General features: G+C 35.7%; 1 protein-coding gene across 1 annotated transcript in view; it reads left to right on the plus strand.

The window, feature by feature from the left end:
- The window catches only part of oplah (5-oxoprolinase, ATP-hydrolysing), a 39,935-nt gene extending 27,431 nt beyond the window's left edge, over positions 1-12,504 (plus strand). The window contains exons 13-21 of the mRNA XM_048186088.1: positions 579-753; positions 903-1,087; positions 1,178-1,324; positions 2,411-2,545; positions 4,975-5,124; positions 8,210-8,367; positions 8,476-8,636; positions 9,933-10,030; positions 12,200-12,504. Of these exons, the coding sequence (XP_048042045.1) occupies positions 579-753; positions 903-1,087; positions 1,178-1,324; positions 2,411-2,545; positions 4,975-5,124; positions 8,210-8,367; positions 8,476-8,636; positions 9,933-10,030; positions 12,200-12,319 (1,329 nt within the window). The 3' untranslated portion in view covers positions 12,320-12,504. The remainder of the gene's footprint in view (positions 1-578; positions 754-902; positions 1,088-1,177; positions 1,325-2,410; positions 2,546-4,974; positions 5,125-8,209; positions 8,368-8,475; positions 8,637-9,932; positions 10,031-12,199) is intronic.
- The last annotated feature ends 1,659 nt before the right edge of the window (positions 12,505-14,163 follow it).

Here is a 14,163-nt window from a genome sequence, read left to right on the forward strand (position 1 = left end):
GTCCTAATCGCGTCACTGTCCGGAGCAGAAGGGGGCAGTAATGCACCAATAAGCTGGATGCCAACCGCCGTAAAACAGGAAAGAAGAAGAAGCAGCAGCGTCACTGTGGAGTGAAAGCGGATATACAACAGACCCGGAAGAGAAGACAATGCTGAATAAAGTCGTAGTTTTTGTTATTTTTGGACCAAAATGTATTTTAGATGCTTCAAAAACTTCTAACTAACCCACTGATGTCACATGGACTGCTTTGATGATGTTTTTATTACCTTTCTGGACATGGACAGTATACCGTACATACATTTTCAATGGAGGGACAGAAAGCTCTCGGACTAAATCTAAAATATCTAAAACTGTGTTCCGAAGATGAACGGAGGTCTTACGGGTTTGGAACGACATGAGGGTGAGTCATTAATGACATAATTTTCATTTTTGGGTGAACTAACCCTTTAATGTTGATGCATTTTAGCAGGGAAGGTAAAAATCTGAACTGTAGAAAAAAAAACATTAGCGTTGAGCCCCTAAAGGCACAGATAAATGTTACATTTGGCGTTTTGTCGCTGTCGCTTTGTCTTGTGCAGGTGTTTCGTGATGGCATGAGTGCACCGGTGTTCTTTGTGGCCAGTAGGGGGCATCATGCTGATATAGGGGGCATCACTCCAGGCTCCATGCCCCCCCACTCCACCAGTCTACAGCAGGAGGGTGCCGTCTTCACTTCCTTCAAACTGGTCACGGGTGGAGTCTTTCAGGAGAAAGGTAGGGGGAAAAAAACAGTGTAACAGATAATACTGAATGATTATTACCATATTGTTATATCAGGGTATTTCCATAGTCAGTCCATATAAGATTGGTGTTGTTTTTTTAAATTTTTTGTCATTATTCATAGTCATCTTTATGTCTATCAGCTGTGACAGAAGCCCTCATGGCACCTGCTCAATACCCAGGATGTTCTGGGACACGCAATCTCCGTGACAACCTGTCGGACCTTCGAGCACAGGTAGCAGCCAATCAGAGGGGCTGTCAGCTTGTGGGGGAGTTGATCACCAGCTACGGTCTGGAGGTCGTCCAGGCATACATGGGATACATTCAGGTGTGTACAATGGTGTGATGTATTACATATGGATGGTGATATGTCAGGAATTGCCTTATGTTTATCATAAAATGCCCTGTGTATGTCTAGAGTAACGCAGAGCTTGCAGTTCGTGACATGCTGAAAGATTTCGCCCGACGGCGGCGACAAGAAACAGGCTCCCTTGAGGTTGAAGCAGAAGATCAAATGGATGATGGGACACCAATCAGATTGAAGGTCCAGATAGATGAACAAGAAGTAAGAAAATATTTTTTTACTTTTTCAAATTAAAATCAGTTTCTGGATTAGAACTAAAATAATTTTTTTGCATTTTGATCCTTTCACACTTCTAGGTTTCATACTGTATATAATATTGAGATATTTGGACACTTATCAGCATTGTATAAATGTCATTATGTAACAAAATATCAAAGCAAGTGGCATTTATTTTAAATACTTTTCAGTCAAAATATATTTACAAAATGAAGGTTATTAGGTTTCAAAATATGAAGCAATAGAACATATTCTTGAGAAAGAATACAAATTAAAATGGATACATTTACAAATTCATTTACTTGTACAGTCAAACTAAAATTTATTCAGACACCTTTTAATATTTCATTCATTAATGCAGTTTATTCACTATAGTTTAAAGAAATGGTAATAAAATAAGACAAGATATCAGAGTTAAACTGTGTCAGAAAACATTCATCTTAAATGTGTCAGATAACACTTAAGCAAAACATGGTCAGGTCAAAGTGTCTGAATAATTTTTGGTCCCAAATATTTATCAGTTTTACTGGTAGTCCACTGTATGAAGAATTTTTGGGTATAATACAAGTTTACTTTATTTTGCCACCATCACTTACATAAATAAATTACAGTGTCCAGCACAGACGAGTAAAAATATCAAAAATGTCTGAATAATTTTTGGTTTGACTGTATGTTAAATTACACATACAGCATGACGTTTGTTCATTTGTTCTTTCTTCAAGAACAAGGATTTGTTGCATTTGTGGATTGATGTGTGCAGGTGTGGATCTGTTGCATGTAGAGCTGCAACTACAGTAACAAGTATTTTGATAATCGATTAATCTGTTAATTTACTTGATTAATTGGTCAATCAGATGAACAAACAAAGATTATTAATTAATAATAAAAATAATAATTTTAATTAAAAAATCAATTAATTTGAATCCATTATTTACAAAATTGTAGGCCATGATACATTCAGTATGTATTAAAAATATTATTAAAATTTATGCACAAAAAACTGAAAGTAGAAGTTACAACCCAAGTACAGTGATGAGCAGTACTGCTGTCCACCTTTGTGTCTATCTGCAGGGCAGCGCAGTGTTTGATTTCACCGGCACAGGGACAGAAGTGTGGGGCAACTGTAATGCTCCTCGTGCTATCACCCTCTCGGCCCTCATATACTGTCTGAGATGCATGGTGGGCCAGGACATCCCCCTCAACCAGGTGACACGCTTTGGTGGATTGTGCTCAACTAAATCTCTTATGCTCTCCAAAGCTACATTAGTAGAGTAAAACAGAAAAAAAAAAAACAGTTAACTTTTTCTATTTGAAAATATTTTAGGTAACACTTTATTTTACAGTGTTACACATCTTACATATACTTACTATAGTAATAACAGTAAATTATGCATAATTACAAACGACTAACCCTAAACCAAACCCTAAACCTAGTTATGTAGTAACTTCATATAATTAATATTACTCAGTACTAGGGGTGTGCACAACTAGTCGAATATTCGACCTGTAATTAATATTCGAAAAATAAAAATACTATTCGAATTTACTATGTTGCTTTGCTGGCCGTGAATGCAGTGAATCCATGATAAATCATAAGCAGTAAAACTTGCAATTATAACTAAATGCACCGGGTGGCGCTGTGGAGCATGTTTAAAATGTTTATTTTATTTGATCGTCACAAAATGTTGTCGCCCTCCTCGCGAAGTTTAGAATTACTTGGATGAAAATGATCTTACAAAATGGAATTACTTTTGATCAAATTAATTAATGAAACTGAGCTATCATAATATCACCACCATGTTGAGAAAGCACATTAAATCTAAACACCCGTTGAATGAGGAAGAAGACATCACTGCATTCACGACAGGTAAGCGCAGCTGTAAGTTATCCCCGAGTGAGCCAAGAATATAGCTTATCTGATAGTAAAATGATTATGAGACATATGCTTCCTTTAAGTTTCGTCGAGGGAGATATATTTACGAACAGAACACAAAGTGCTGCTCTTAGAAACTCAGCTCAGCACACCGTTGTGTATTATCGTTATCTTTGTTTCTGCAACGTCTGTCAGCGCAGCTCGTTTTCTTTTTTGTTTTTCTCAACATGAACATGTGAAACAACATAAACACGATAACCATATACTGACTCGAATTTATTATGTACGTTACGTTTTGTACAGTAACTGGCGCTGTCCGCTTTATTAGTGTTTTTCCCGTTCGCGCTGCTTGAGCTTTAATGCTTTTGTTCTTTATATTTTTTGTTTGCACATATTGTTTAATGCTTTGAACTAAAAGAAAACCTTAAGATATAATGTAAGCTTGTTGTGTATATTGCCTAATCGTAAGCTTGTTCAGAAATGGTTACAAAATCTTGATGAATTAAAAAAAACCCGTCATTTTTGACGTCATTTAAATAAACGAATATTCGAATATTCGTTTTTTACGAGCCCAAATATTCGAAATACAATATTATGGAAAAATGCCCATCCCTACTCAGTACTTAAATGTATTATTTCACTGTAACAAGGACACCTTAAAACAAAGTGTAACCATATTTTAAAATGTTATTATTCATAAGCTGAATTTTCAGCAGCAGTCTTCAGTGTCTCATGATCCTTCAAAAATCATTCTAATATGCTGATTTGCTGCTCAGGAAACATTTATTATTATTATGAATGTTAAAAAACTGACTATAATGTGCACAGCGGTGGTTTGTGTGTTATGTGTTTGCACACATGCACATATTTGGTCTCATTAGCTGCTTGCACACATTAAACTCAATAAATTACTGTAAAATTTCTAGTAAATACATCATGTTTTTAATGTATTTACTAGAAATTTTACTAGAAATGTTTTTGTTCTCATAATTTTTTGCCTATCCATTGAAAGTCTTATGTAATGAACTTTTTCAAGTTTCAAAATGTTCATGAAGACATCGTAAAAGTAATCCATATGAGACAAGTAGTTTATTTCAAGCCTTTTGAAGAGACACAATCGCTTTATATCCTTTATATGACAGATTTAACTTTTATTCGCATATAAACATTGGTCAAAGCACATATATAGAGCACATCAAATATGGTAAACAGAAGCTCAAGCATGCTTGCTTGATTTGCGAGAACAAACAATAACATCAGTTGCAATACCTCACTGTCATAGTTCTGCTCCACTTTTTGTTTACATAGATTTGCGCTAAATAAATATTCATACACAGTTGCATATGTAGTTGAGCTGTCACTTAAATTCACTGACTTGTACATTTATATGCATTTTAACATATTATTATCATAGACTATTTGACAACATTTGAAATGAACAGTTTCAGTGGGTTTAAAACTTCACTTATCTTCACATATATTGGAATGTGCATGTTAGGTTACACTTTATTTTATGTGTCCTTGTTACAGTGTTACACAAATAAGTACTGAGTGATATTAATTAACAACATCTACTTATGATAGGGTTTGGTTTAAGGTTGTAATTATGGATAATTTACTGTCATTTCTATGTAACGTGTAACAAGGACATTACACAAATAAAGTGTTATTGCACTTTTTACGAATATGATTTCTAATTTTATGATTTTTTTTTTATATTATTATTTGCAAGAAAGTTTTTTTGTGTCATGATTTGTTTCAGGGCTGTCTGAAACCTGTTAAAGTCATCATCCCCCCTGGCTCAATCCTGCAGCCGTCTCAGAACGCTGCAGTAGTGGGCGGTAATGTGCTGACCTCACAGAGAGTGGTGGACGTCATCTTCAGAGCCTTCCAAGTGTGTGCGGCCTCACAGGTGTGTTTTATCAAACAGGATGGTCTGTATCTACAGCAGTTGATTGAAAAAAGTAGCTAAATTAAAAAAAATTAAAGTAGCTTTACAGAAAATTGTAATTTTAATGTTTAGAATATTTTAATATCTTCATGCTTTATATTTGCATTTAGCAGATTAGAGCTGAGAAATAATATAGTTTACATTTTACAACAATACAAGCAATCAGGCAGTTGAGATATGCTATATAGTTTAAAGTATATATTGGACTACAAGAGTACTGTATGTATGCAAATAAAGTTGGAAATAAATTTAATTTATATCAATAATAATGGTTGCACTTTATTTTATAGTACATGTACTTATAGTGTACCTACCTACACTCAAAAAAATAACTCTGAACGAACATAAAAAAGTCATGGAAAGGATTTCCACATGATTAAGTTGCTTTATTTCAGCATTATACAATTCTGTTATTCCAATTTAACGTACTTACTTTGGGTCAACTTAATTTATTATGGTTGATTCAACTTATTTACTATGGTTGGGCACAGCTTAATTTAACAGTGTCAGCCCAACTAATTTGCAATGTTTTGGAAAATAAATAAAAAGCAATACATAAATAAATAAATAAAAAATAAATTGTTTTTATATACATTGATTTTTACAATTAATTCTTCTTGTTTAATTTTGTGATTTATATAACTTTTGTGATGTTCTGTGTTAGAAATCTAGATGTGATACTGGATTCATCTTAAATTGCCTTAACCAAAAACATTGTAAAGCCTAAATTGATCATAAGCCCATTAGTGGCAATGGTTTTACAATCAACATAGGCTTACAATGCTTTTGGGAAATGCAACCCAGAGCACTACCACAGTGATTACTTTGTTATTAAAGTAATTTGTTAGCAGGTCCTCAACCCAACCACAAGTGCAACAATTCACCACAATGGTAACCCTAAAACTATTAATTATTAACAGAAACTTTTAAATACCAACATAATAGAACAGTAAACATTAAAACGTCTTTCCATTTTCTCATCTTCCTAAAAACTGCTTAAAATAACACTTTATTTCAACATTTACACTCCTAGTTCAGCCCCTTTGCAAAGGGGCTTTGGGTTTACTTGATTGAAACATGTTATTCCAATATGAAAACATCAAGTTAAGTCAAAGAGTAATCGTTTCAAGTCAATTTAACATGAATCAATCACATTTAAACCAGAAACCTGATACAATGGTGTTGAATCAAAATAAATTGTTTAAATAAACTGAACAGCATCAAAAAATCTTTTTTTGAGTGAAGGAAAGTAGAGGGCAATATAAGATAACTACATAGGTTAAGGTTAGGTTTAGGGGTAGGTTCAGGGTTAGTACCTAGTTATTACCCAGTTATTATAATTACTATAATAGTACATAGTATGTAATTACTATAATAAGTACATAGTATGTACATGTGGAACAGGACTGTAAAATAAAGTGCTACCATAATAATAATAATAATAATAATAATAAGTTTGATTTATAAAACGCTATAAAGCGCTTTACAGTCAACACATAAATACATCAAAAACAGGACAAATACAAGAAACAATACAGTATACACATCAAACACCACAATCATGGAATCTTAAATGCGTAGTCCAGAGTGAAAAATATACAAATTTAGTAATAATATAGGTACATTGGTACATGCAACAAATTAAAAAAAAAATCAAGCAGTCGAATTTTGCTATAGTATATATTGCTTTACGTGAGTGTACTTTATGTGTATGGATAAAGTTCGATATAATATATATATAATTTTATACAGTCACTGGCCACTTTATTAGGTACGCCTTGCTAATACCAGGTTGGACCCTGTTTTGCCTTCAGAACTACCTTAATTCTTTGTGGCATAGATTCAACAAGGTGCTGGAAACATTCCTCAGAGATTTTGGTCCATATTGACATGATAACATCACATAGTTGCTGCAGATTTGTTCAGCTGCACATCCATGATGCGAATCTTCCATTCTATATCCCAAAAGTGCTTTATTGTATTGAGATCTGGTGACTGTTGAGGCCATTTGAGTATAGTGAACTCATTGTCATGTTCAAGAAACCAGTTTGTGAATATTTGAGTTTTGTGACATGGTGCATTATCCTACTGGAAGTAGCCATCAGAAGATGGGTCCACTGTGGTCATAAAGGGATAGACATGGTCAGCAACAATACTTAGTTAGGCTGTGGCATTTAAACAGTGTGTGCCAAGAAAATATTCCCACATCATTACACCACCACCAGCAGCCAGAACCTTTGATACAAAACAGGATGGATCCATTGCTTTCATGTTGTTTATCCAAATTCTGACCCTACCATGTCGCAGCAGATATTGAGACTCATCAAACTAGGCATTTTTCCAATCTTCTTTTGCCCAATTTTGATGAGCCCGTGTGAATTGAAGCCTCAGTTTCCTGTTCTTAGCTGAGAGGAGTGGCACCCGGTGTGGTCTTCTACTGCTGTAACCCATCTGCTTCAAGGTTCAATGTGTTGTGTGTTCAGAGATGCTCTTCTGCATACCTCAGTTGTAACAAGTGGTTATTTGATTTACTGTTGCTTTTTTATCAGCTCGAATCAGTCTGGCCATTCTCCTCTGACCTCTGGCATCAACAAGCCATTTTTGCCCATTTCGCTAACTGGATATTTTCTCTTTTTTGACCATTCTCTGTAAACCCTAGAGATGGTTATGCATGAAAATCCCAGCATATCCGCAGTTTCTGAAATACTTAGGAAATTACTTAAATCACATTTTTCCCCATTCTAATGCTCAGTTTGAACTTCAGCAGATCATCTTGACCATGTCTACATGCCTAAATGCACTTAGTTGCTGCCATGTGATTGGCTGATTATATATTTGCGATAACGGGCAGTTGAACAGGTGTAGAGTAACGTTACCTAATAAAGTGGCCAGTGAATTTATATATTAGCTGTGTGATAATACCAACCATAAAACATTGTACATAGTACATAATATCTTTATTGCCTGGAATGAAAAACTCAATTTGGGTTAATTTAGATGCCATTTATGATCCTACTTTGTGCTTTCTCTCATATTCTCTTTTTAGGGTTGCATGAACAACGTGTCGTTCGGCTGCGAGAAAAGTGGTTACTATGAGACGGTTGCTGGTGGTGCGGGGGCGGGGCCAACCTGGAATGGCCGTGGCGGCGTTCACACTCACATGACAAACACTCGCATCACTGACCCTGAGATCCTGGAGAGCAGGTCTGAGAAGCATTACAGAAACATTACAGTAACAGAACATATAGAAACATTACATTCATTCATAACGTGAAAGAGATATTTGAAGTTGAGTTGATGTTGGCATCTCAGGTATCCAGTGATTCTTGAGCAGTTTTCTCTGCGGCCTGATTCTGGAGGGAAAGGTCTATACCATGGCGGTGATGGTGTGATCAGGAAACTTCGATTTCGTAGTCCAGTGGTTCTGTCAGTACTGACAGAGAGGCGCTCTACACGACCCTACGGCCTACATGGTACCTTATTCTGCAAAGATAGACTATATTGCCAAAAGTATTGGGACACCCCTCCAAATCATTGAATTCAGGTGTTCCGATCACTTCCATGGCCACAGGTGTATAAAATCAAGCACCTAGGCATGCAGACTGCCTCTACAAACATTTGTGAAAGAATGGGTCGCTCTCAGGAGTGTGATAGGTTGCCACCTGTGCAATAAGTCCATTTGTGAAATTTCCTCACTACTAAATATTCCATGGTCAACTGTTAGTGGTATCATAACAAAGTGGAAGCAAATTGGGACCAACAGCAACTCAGGCTAGGTAAAATCACAGAGCGGGATCAGCGCATACTGAGGTGCACGGTGCGCAGAAGTCGCTAACTTTCTGCAGAGTCAATAGCTACAGACCTTCAACTTCATGTGGCCTTCAGATTAGCTCAAAAACAGTGCATAGAGAGCTTCATGGAGTGGTTTTCCATGGCCGAGCAGCTGCATCCAAGCTTTACATTACCGAGTGCAATGCAAAGCGTCAGATGTAGTGGTGTAAAGCACGCCGCCACTGGACACTAGAGCAGTGGAGACGTGTTCTCTGGAATGACGAATCATGATTCTCTGTCTGGCAATCCAATGTACAAGTCTGGGTTTGGCGGATGCCAGGAGAATGTTACTTGTCTGACTGCCTTGTGCCAAGTTATAAGTTTGGTGGAGGGGGGATTATGGTGTGGGGTTGTTTTTCAGGGGTTGGGCTTGGCCCCTTAGTTCCAGTGAAAGGAACGCTTAATGCTTCAGCATACCAAGACATTTTGGACAATTTCATGCTCCCAACTTTGTGGGAACAGTTTGGGGATGGCCCCTTCCTGTTCCAACATGACTGCGCAGCAGTGCACAAAGCAAGGTCCATAAAGACATGGATGAGCGAGTTTGGTGTGGAGGAACTTGACTGGGCTGCACAGAGTCCTGACTTCAACCCGATAGAACACCTTTGGGATGAATTACAGCGGAGACTGCGAGCCAGGCCTTCTCGTCAACATCAGTGCCTGACCTCACAAATGTGCTTCTAGAAGAATGGTCAAAAATTCCCATAAACACACTTGACTAAACCTTGTGGAAAGCCTTCCCAGAAGAGTTGAGGCAGTTATAGCTGCAAAGGCTGGGCCAACTCCATATTAAACCCTATGGATTAAGAATTCGATGTCATTAAAGTGCACGTAAAGGCAGGCGTCCCAAAACTTTTGGCAATATAGTGTATTTATATATGCTTTCATATACTTGCTTATGGCTTCATACACATACATGTAATTTTTGGCTTGTCTAGGAGGTAAAAATGGAGTACCAGGGCTGAATTTGTTACATAAAACGGATGGCAGAGTCTTAAATTTAGGGGCCAAGAATACCATCAGCCTGGATCCTGGGGTAAGACAAACTGTGTGTGTTTTATGTTGCATACTTCTAAATACCTCCAAATCAATAATACTTTGGATAAAAGGAGAGACAGTCATCAGTGTTCTGAAAAAAGCTCTTTTATTCTACATAATGGTGTTCCACCATTGAATGATGTCTACCCTCTTGAGATCACATGAACAGATGAATATCACACCTATTATCACACACCTTTTATTTGAGAAAAAAAAAATCTTCATGCATTATCCCTGTAAATATGCATTAGTGCCCACCCACTTTTTAGAGCAATGCAACGCTGATTCCAGATGGATTTTTCTATTCAAGTTTTTGAAGCAGAAAAGTATTTGAAAATCAGACAAAAAGATAAAGATACACGGTGTACTAAAATTCCAAATAAAATAGATGACAAAAAAAATTGCATCGCATGTAAATATGAAATTACATGAATTTGTACATTTTAATATGTTTGAAAGACAAAAGCCTCCTAAAGACAGTCATACATGGTTAAATGACTCACAGAATTATAGACACGTGACTAGTGGCTGGTTTGTGTGTGCAGTTCCACAGACCTGGAAGACCTGAACATACACTGCCCAGCCAAAAAAATAGTTGCTGTTTGGATTTTAATAGGCTAATACTTAAGAATCTATGAATAGATCATTATTACAGTGATTAAACAACCATGTATTAAGATGTATCATGGTCATATTCCAGGATGACAATGTCAAGATTCACCAAGGTTAAAATTAACCTTACTAACCTTAATTTAATTGAAAGTCTTTGTGATGTGCTGGAGGAGACTTTACAGAGTGCTCACCTCTTGCATTGTCAATACAAGATCTTGACCAAACATTGATGCACCTCTTGATGGAAATAACATCACAACATTTATTTCCATCGAGAGGTGCATCATTTTTTGGTCAAGATCTTGTATTGACAATGTAAGAGGTGAGCACTCTGTAAAGTCTCCTCCAGCATATCCCAGAAACTTACACTGAGGTTAAGGTCAGTGTCAATTCATGTGTGAAAATGATTCTTCATGCTCCCTCCCAACAATTCTTTCACATTTTGAACCTGATGAATCTTGACATTGTCATCCTGGAATATGGTCTTGATACATCTTAATACATGGTAGTTTAAGAAATGAAAAGATCCAATCTTTTAGGCTTAAAAGAACCGTTGCCAAACATAAAACATGCTAGAAAAATAATAATCACTGTAATAATGATCCATTCATAGACTCTTAAGTATTTGCCTATTTTTTGGCCGGGCAGTGTATTAGGAGTGTATTTTTTTTTTTTTTTTAGAAATTAAAATAAATAAAAAGATAAAAAAAAGAACTAGTAGGGAGAATCAATGAATCATGAATAGTTTACTGCCATTGTGAGAATAGCATATAATCATGTAACCAATTTAAAAAGTAACTGTAGTCTGATTACAAGTATTTTACAGCATAATCTAATTACAAGTATTTAATTTTTGGAATCTGCTTATGTAATCCAGATTACATGTAATCAGTTACTTAGAGAAACAATGAAAAACTTCAAGCCATAAGATCAGGTTGATTCTTGGTGGCATGGCTCACAATTCATTTTGAAATCTGGGTAAACACTTTTACATTTTAACTTGATTAATTACTCTCACACAAGGACCATCAGTGATATAGTCACACAACAAGATATCATGCAAGTTGAACATATACTGTACATTTCAGTTGCAAAATTTTCCACAATCTTGAGACTTGTAAAAAAAATATTGCTGCTATGTAACATTCTGAATCAAAATTAATGACCAGTTAGTTGTAGCATGTATGAGACAGTAATGCTGTGTGCAATTCAGAGTGAGTAGATAGTGATGCCTGACTTCTAAAGCATTTCCCAGGCATCTGTGCCATTCAGAGCTGAAGTGAGAATGCCATTTGAATTCCAATTCAGTTCCTGAATTTGAATTGAGGTAGCAAACAGGATGCAGAATTGCCATTTGAAAAGTTGAAATGCATCCTGTTTGTTACCTCAATTTTGAATACAAGGAAGTTAAATTAAAATAAATTAAAATTGTCATTTTTTATTCAAAAGAAACGTTGAATGTTGATTTGACAAAGCTTTATAAAGGTTAAAGCTTGATAGGCAGACCTAAGCTTTAATTAAAATGGACTTGAGTAACCTGTGGCATACATGACAGGACATGTTCAGTCTGTTCACCCCTGGAGGAGGTGGATATGGACGTGTGGATGAACAGGATGAAGACCATCAGCTTCCCTCTAAACGTCGTTGCCTGCATGAGCTGCAGGACACAGTTTAAGAAGACTTCATGGATTCATGCATTTTAGGGAACAAAGCATTAGACAATAGAAAACTGTTTTTGATAAAAGCTGAAATAAAGTCTAGTGCAACCTCTTATAAAGTGTTTTTCCCTGTTCTGCTACACGGTGTTTTACAAAGGTTGGTTATAGTCTAATATACTGTATAAAGTGATGAGAAAATCAATGATCGGCATAGTAATTCAATACATTTACGCTAGAATGCACTAGATGGCAATCATCGATAATGAAATGAGTAACATTTTTGTACTGGCCAGTGGCCATCCGTCCAGGATGTTAACCTGATTATGTTCCGAGACGCTGAGATAGACTCCAGCACCTGCGGTTTGGAGAATGGATGAATTGTATTTGTAGAGTAGGCTAATACGAATTTGAGAGGCTTTTAGGCTTCTTTATTATTATTATTATTATTCGATATATACTGACGAAATTAACGGGGCCTTATAAATGTGTGTGTGTCATATCCTGCACAAACATCAGAGCTTTTTTAAAAAAAGAAGAAAAAAGTGTAGCCTAAATATGCGCTAACTGCAAGCACTTTACTAAATAGCATATTCGTGCATAAATTAATAGAAAGGACAGGAGTCAGGACACAATTAAGTACATGATTTATAAGGTTAGCCATACAAATAATTTGAATAATAAATGCATCAAAAAGGATACTACAATATAAAAGTTGGTGAAATACAAAACAAAAAAACAAAATTGAAAGTTCTAAATTTAGCCTATTTCTCTTTTTTTTTTTCAATCATTCATTTATATAGGCTTTTTTTTTTTTTTTTCTTGTTCGTGGCATGATTCATATCCAATATAGGGCCTATGTATAAAGACACTTGTATAACTAAAAGGGGAAAATTTAGCAAAATTTGGGAAAATTGACAAAAATACACCAGGCGTGACAAAAACTTAATAGGATTTAGTTCTAAGAGCAATCGTCAGAGGCGCGTTTCATTTCCAAGCTATCATGAAATATAGCCTAGAACCTGACATAATGTGTCAAGAAACGCATTGGTGATGGTCGTGTTAGATTTTAAATGGAATAATCTTGTAATTTTTCTGTTTGTGTATGCCTGTTGAAAGTCATGTGACCAAACATTGCGCTCAGTTAAGTATTTTGATAGGCTATTTTTGCAAGTAGCCTAAAGATAGAGAGCGGGCTTTTTTTAAATTATTTTTTTACTGCCAGGTTTGCTTGGCTCATGACAAATCATGTTCAAGCATTCAAACTTCTAAGCTTCATTTACTCTCAAAGAAAAGGTTGTAAAAATAGGGCACAGGGCATGTTAATCTGAAGAATGTCCTGTATTGATAAGAGTTTTATCCTTTCGAATTAGCCTACTCATTGCTTTGTGTTGCATTGTGGTTCCTTTTTTTAACATGCTAACTTACTTTTTATTGGTCTTATTTAGCTTATACAACTGTAGCGTATTATTAACTCACTTATACCTTCCTTTAGCCTAATATATAATAATACATTCATTGGTTGACGTTTATTTTCACATGTGATTTCAACTATCATTATTTACAACAGTTCTATCATATCAACTGAGGCATTTTATGGGCCTATAGGCTAATCGGACAGAAAGCATTTATAAAGACTGCAATAATTTAGCTACATTTAAACACGATACTTGGCATAGGCTAATATAGGCCTAATGGTTTTTTTTTTTGTGTTATGTTGAGACTGCTCGTGATATAATGCGATCATACTAGCTACTGCTAATAGACTTTTTTTCATATTCTTGGTTGTGTTTATGTTCATTGAAGTTTTTTTTTTTTTTTTTTTTATCTTTTCAGTTTAAGCGACATTTCAGTTTTTATTACA

This window comes from Megalobrama amblycephala, linkage group LG3 (genome assembly GCF_018812025.1).
Source record: "Megalobrama amblycephala isolate DHTTF-2021 linkage group LG3, ASM1881202v1, whole genome shotgun sequence".
Lineage (NCBI taxonomy): Eukaryota > Metazoa > Chordata > Actinopteri > Cypriniformes > Xenocyprididae > Megalobrama > Megalobrama amblycephala.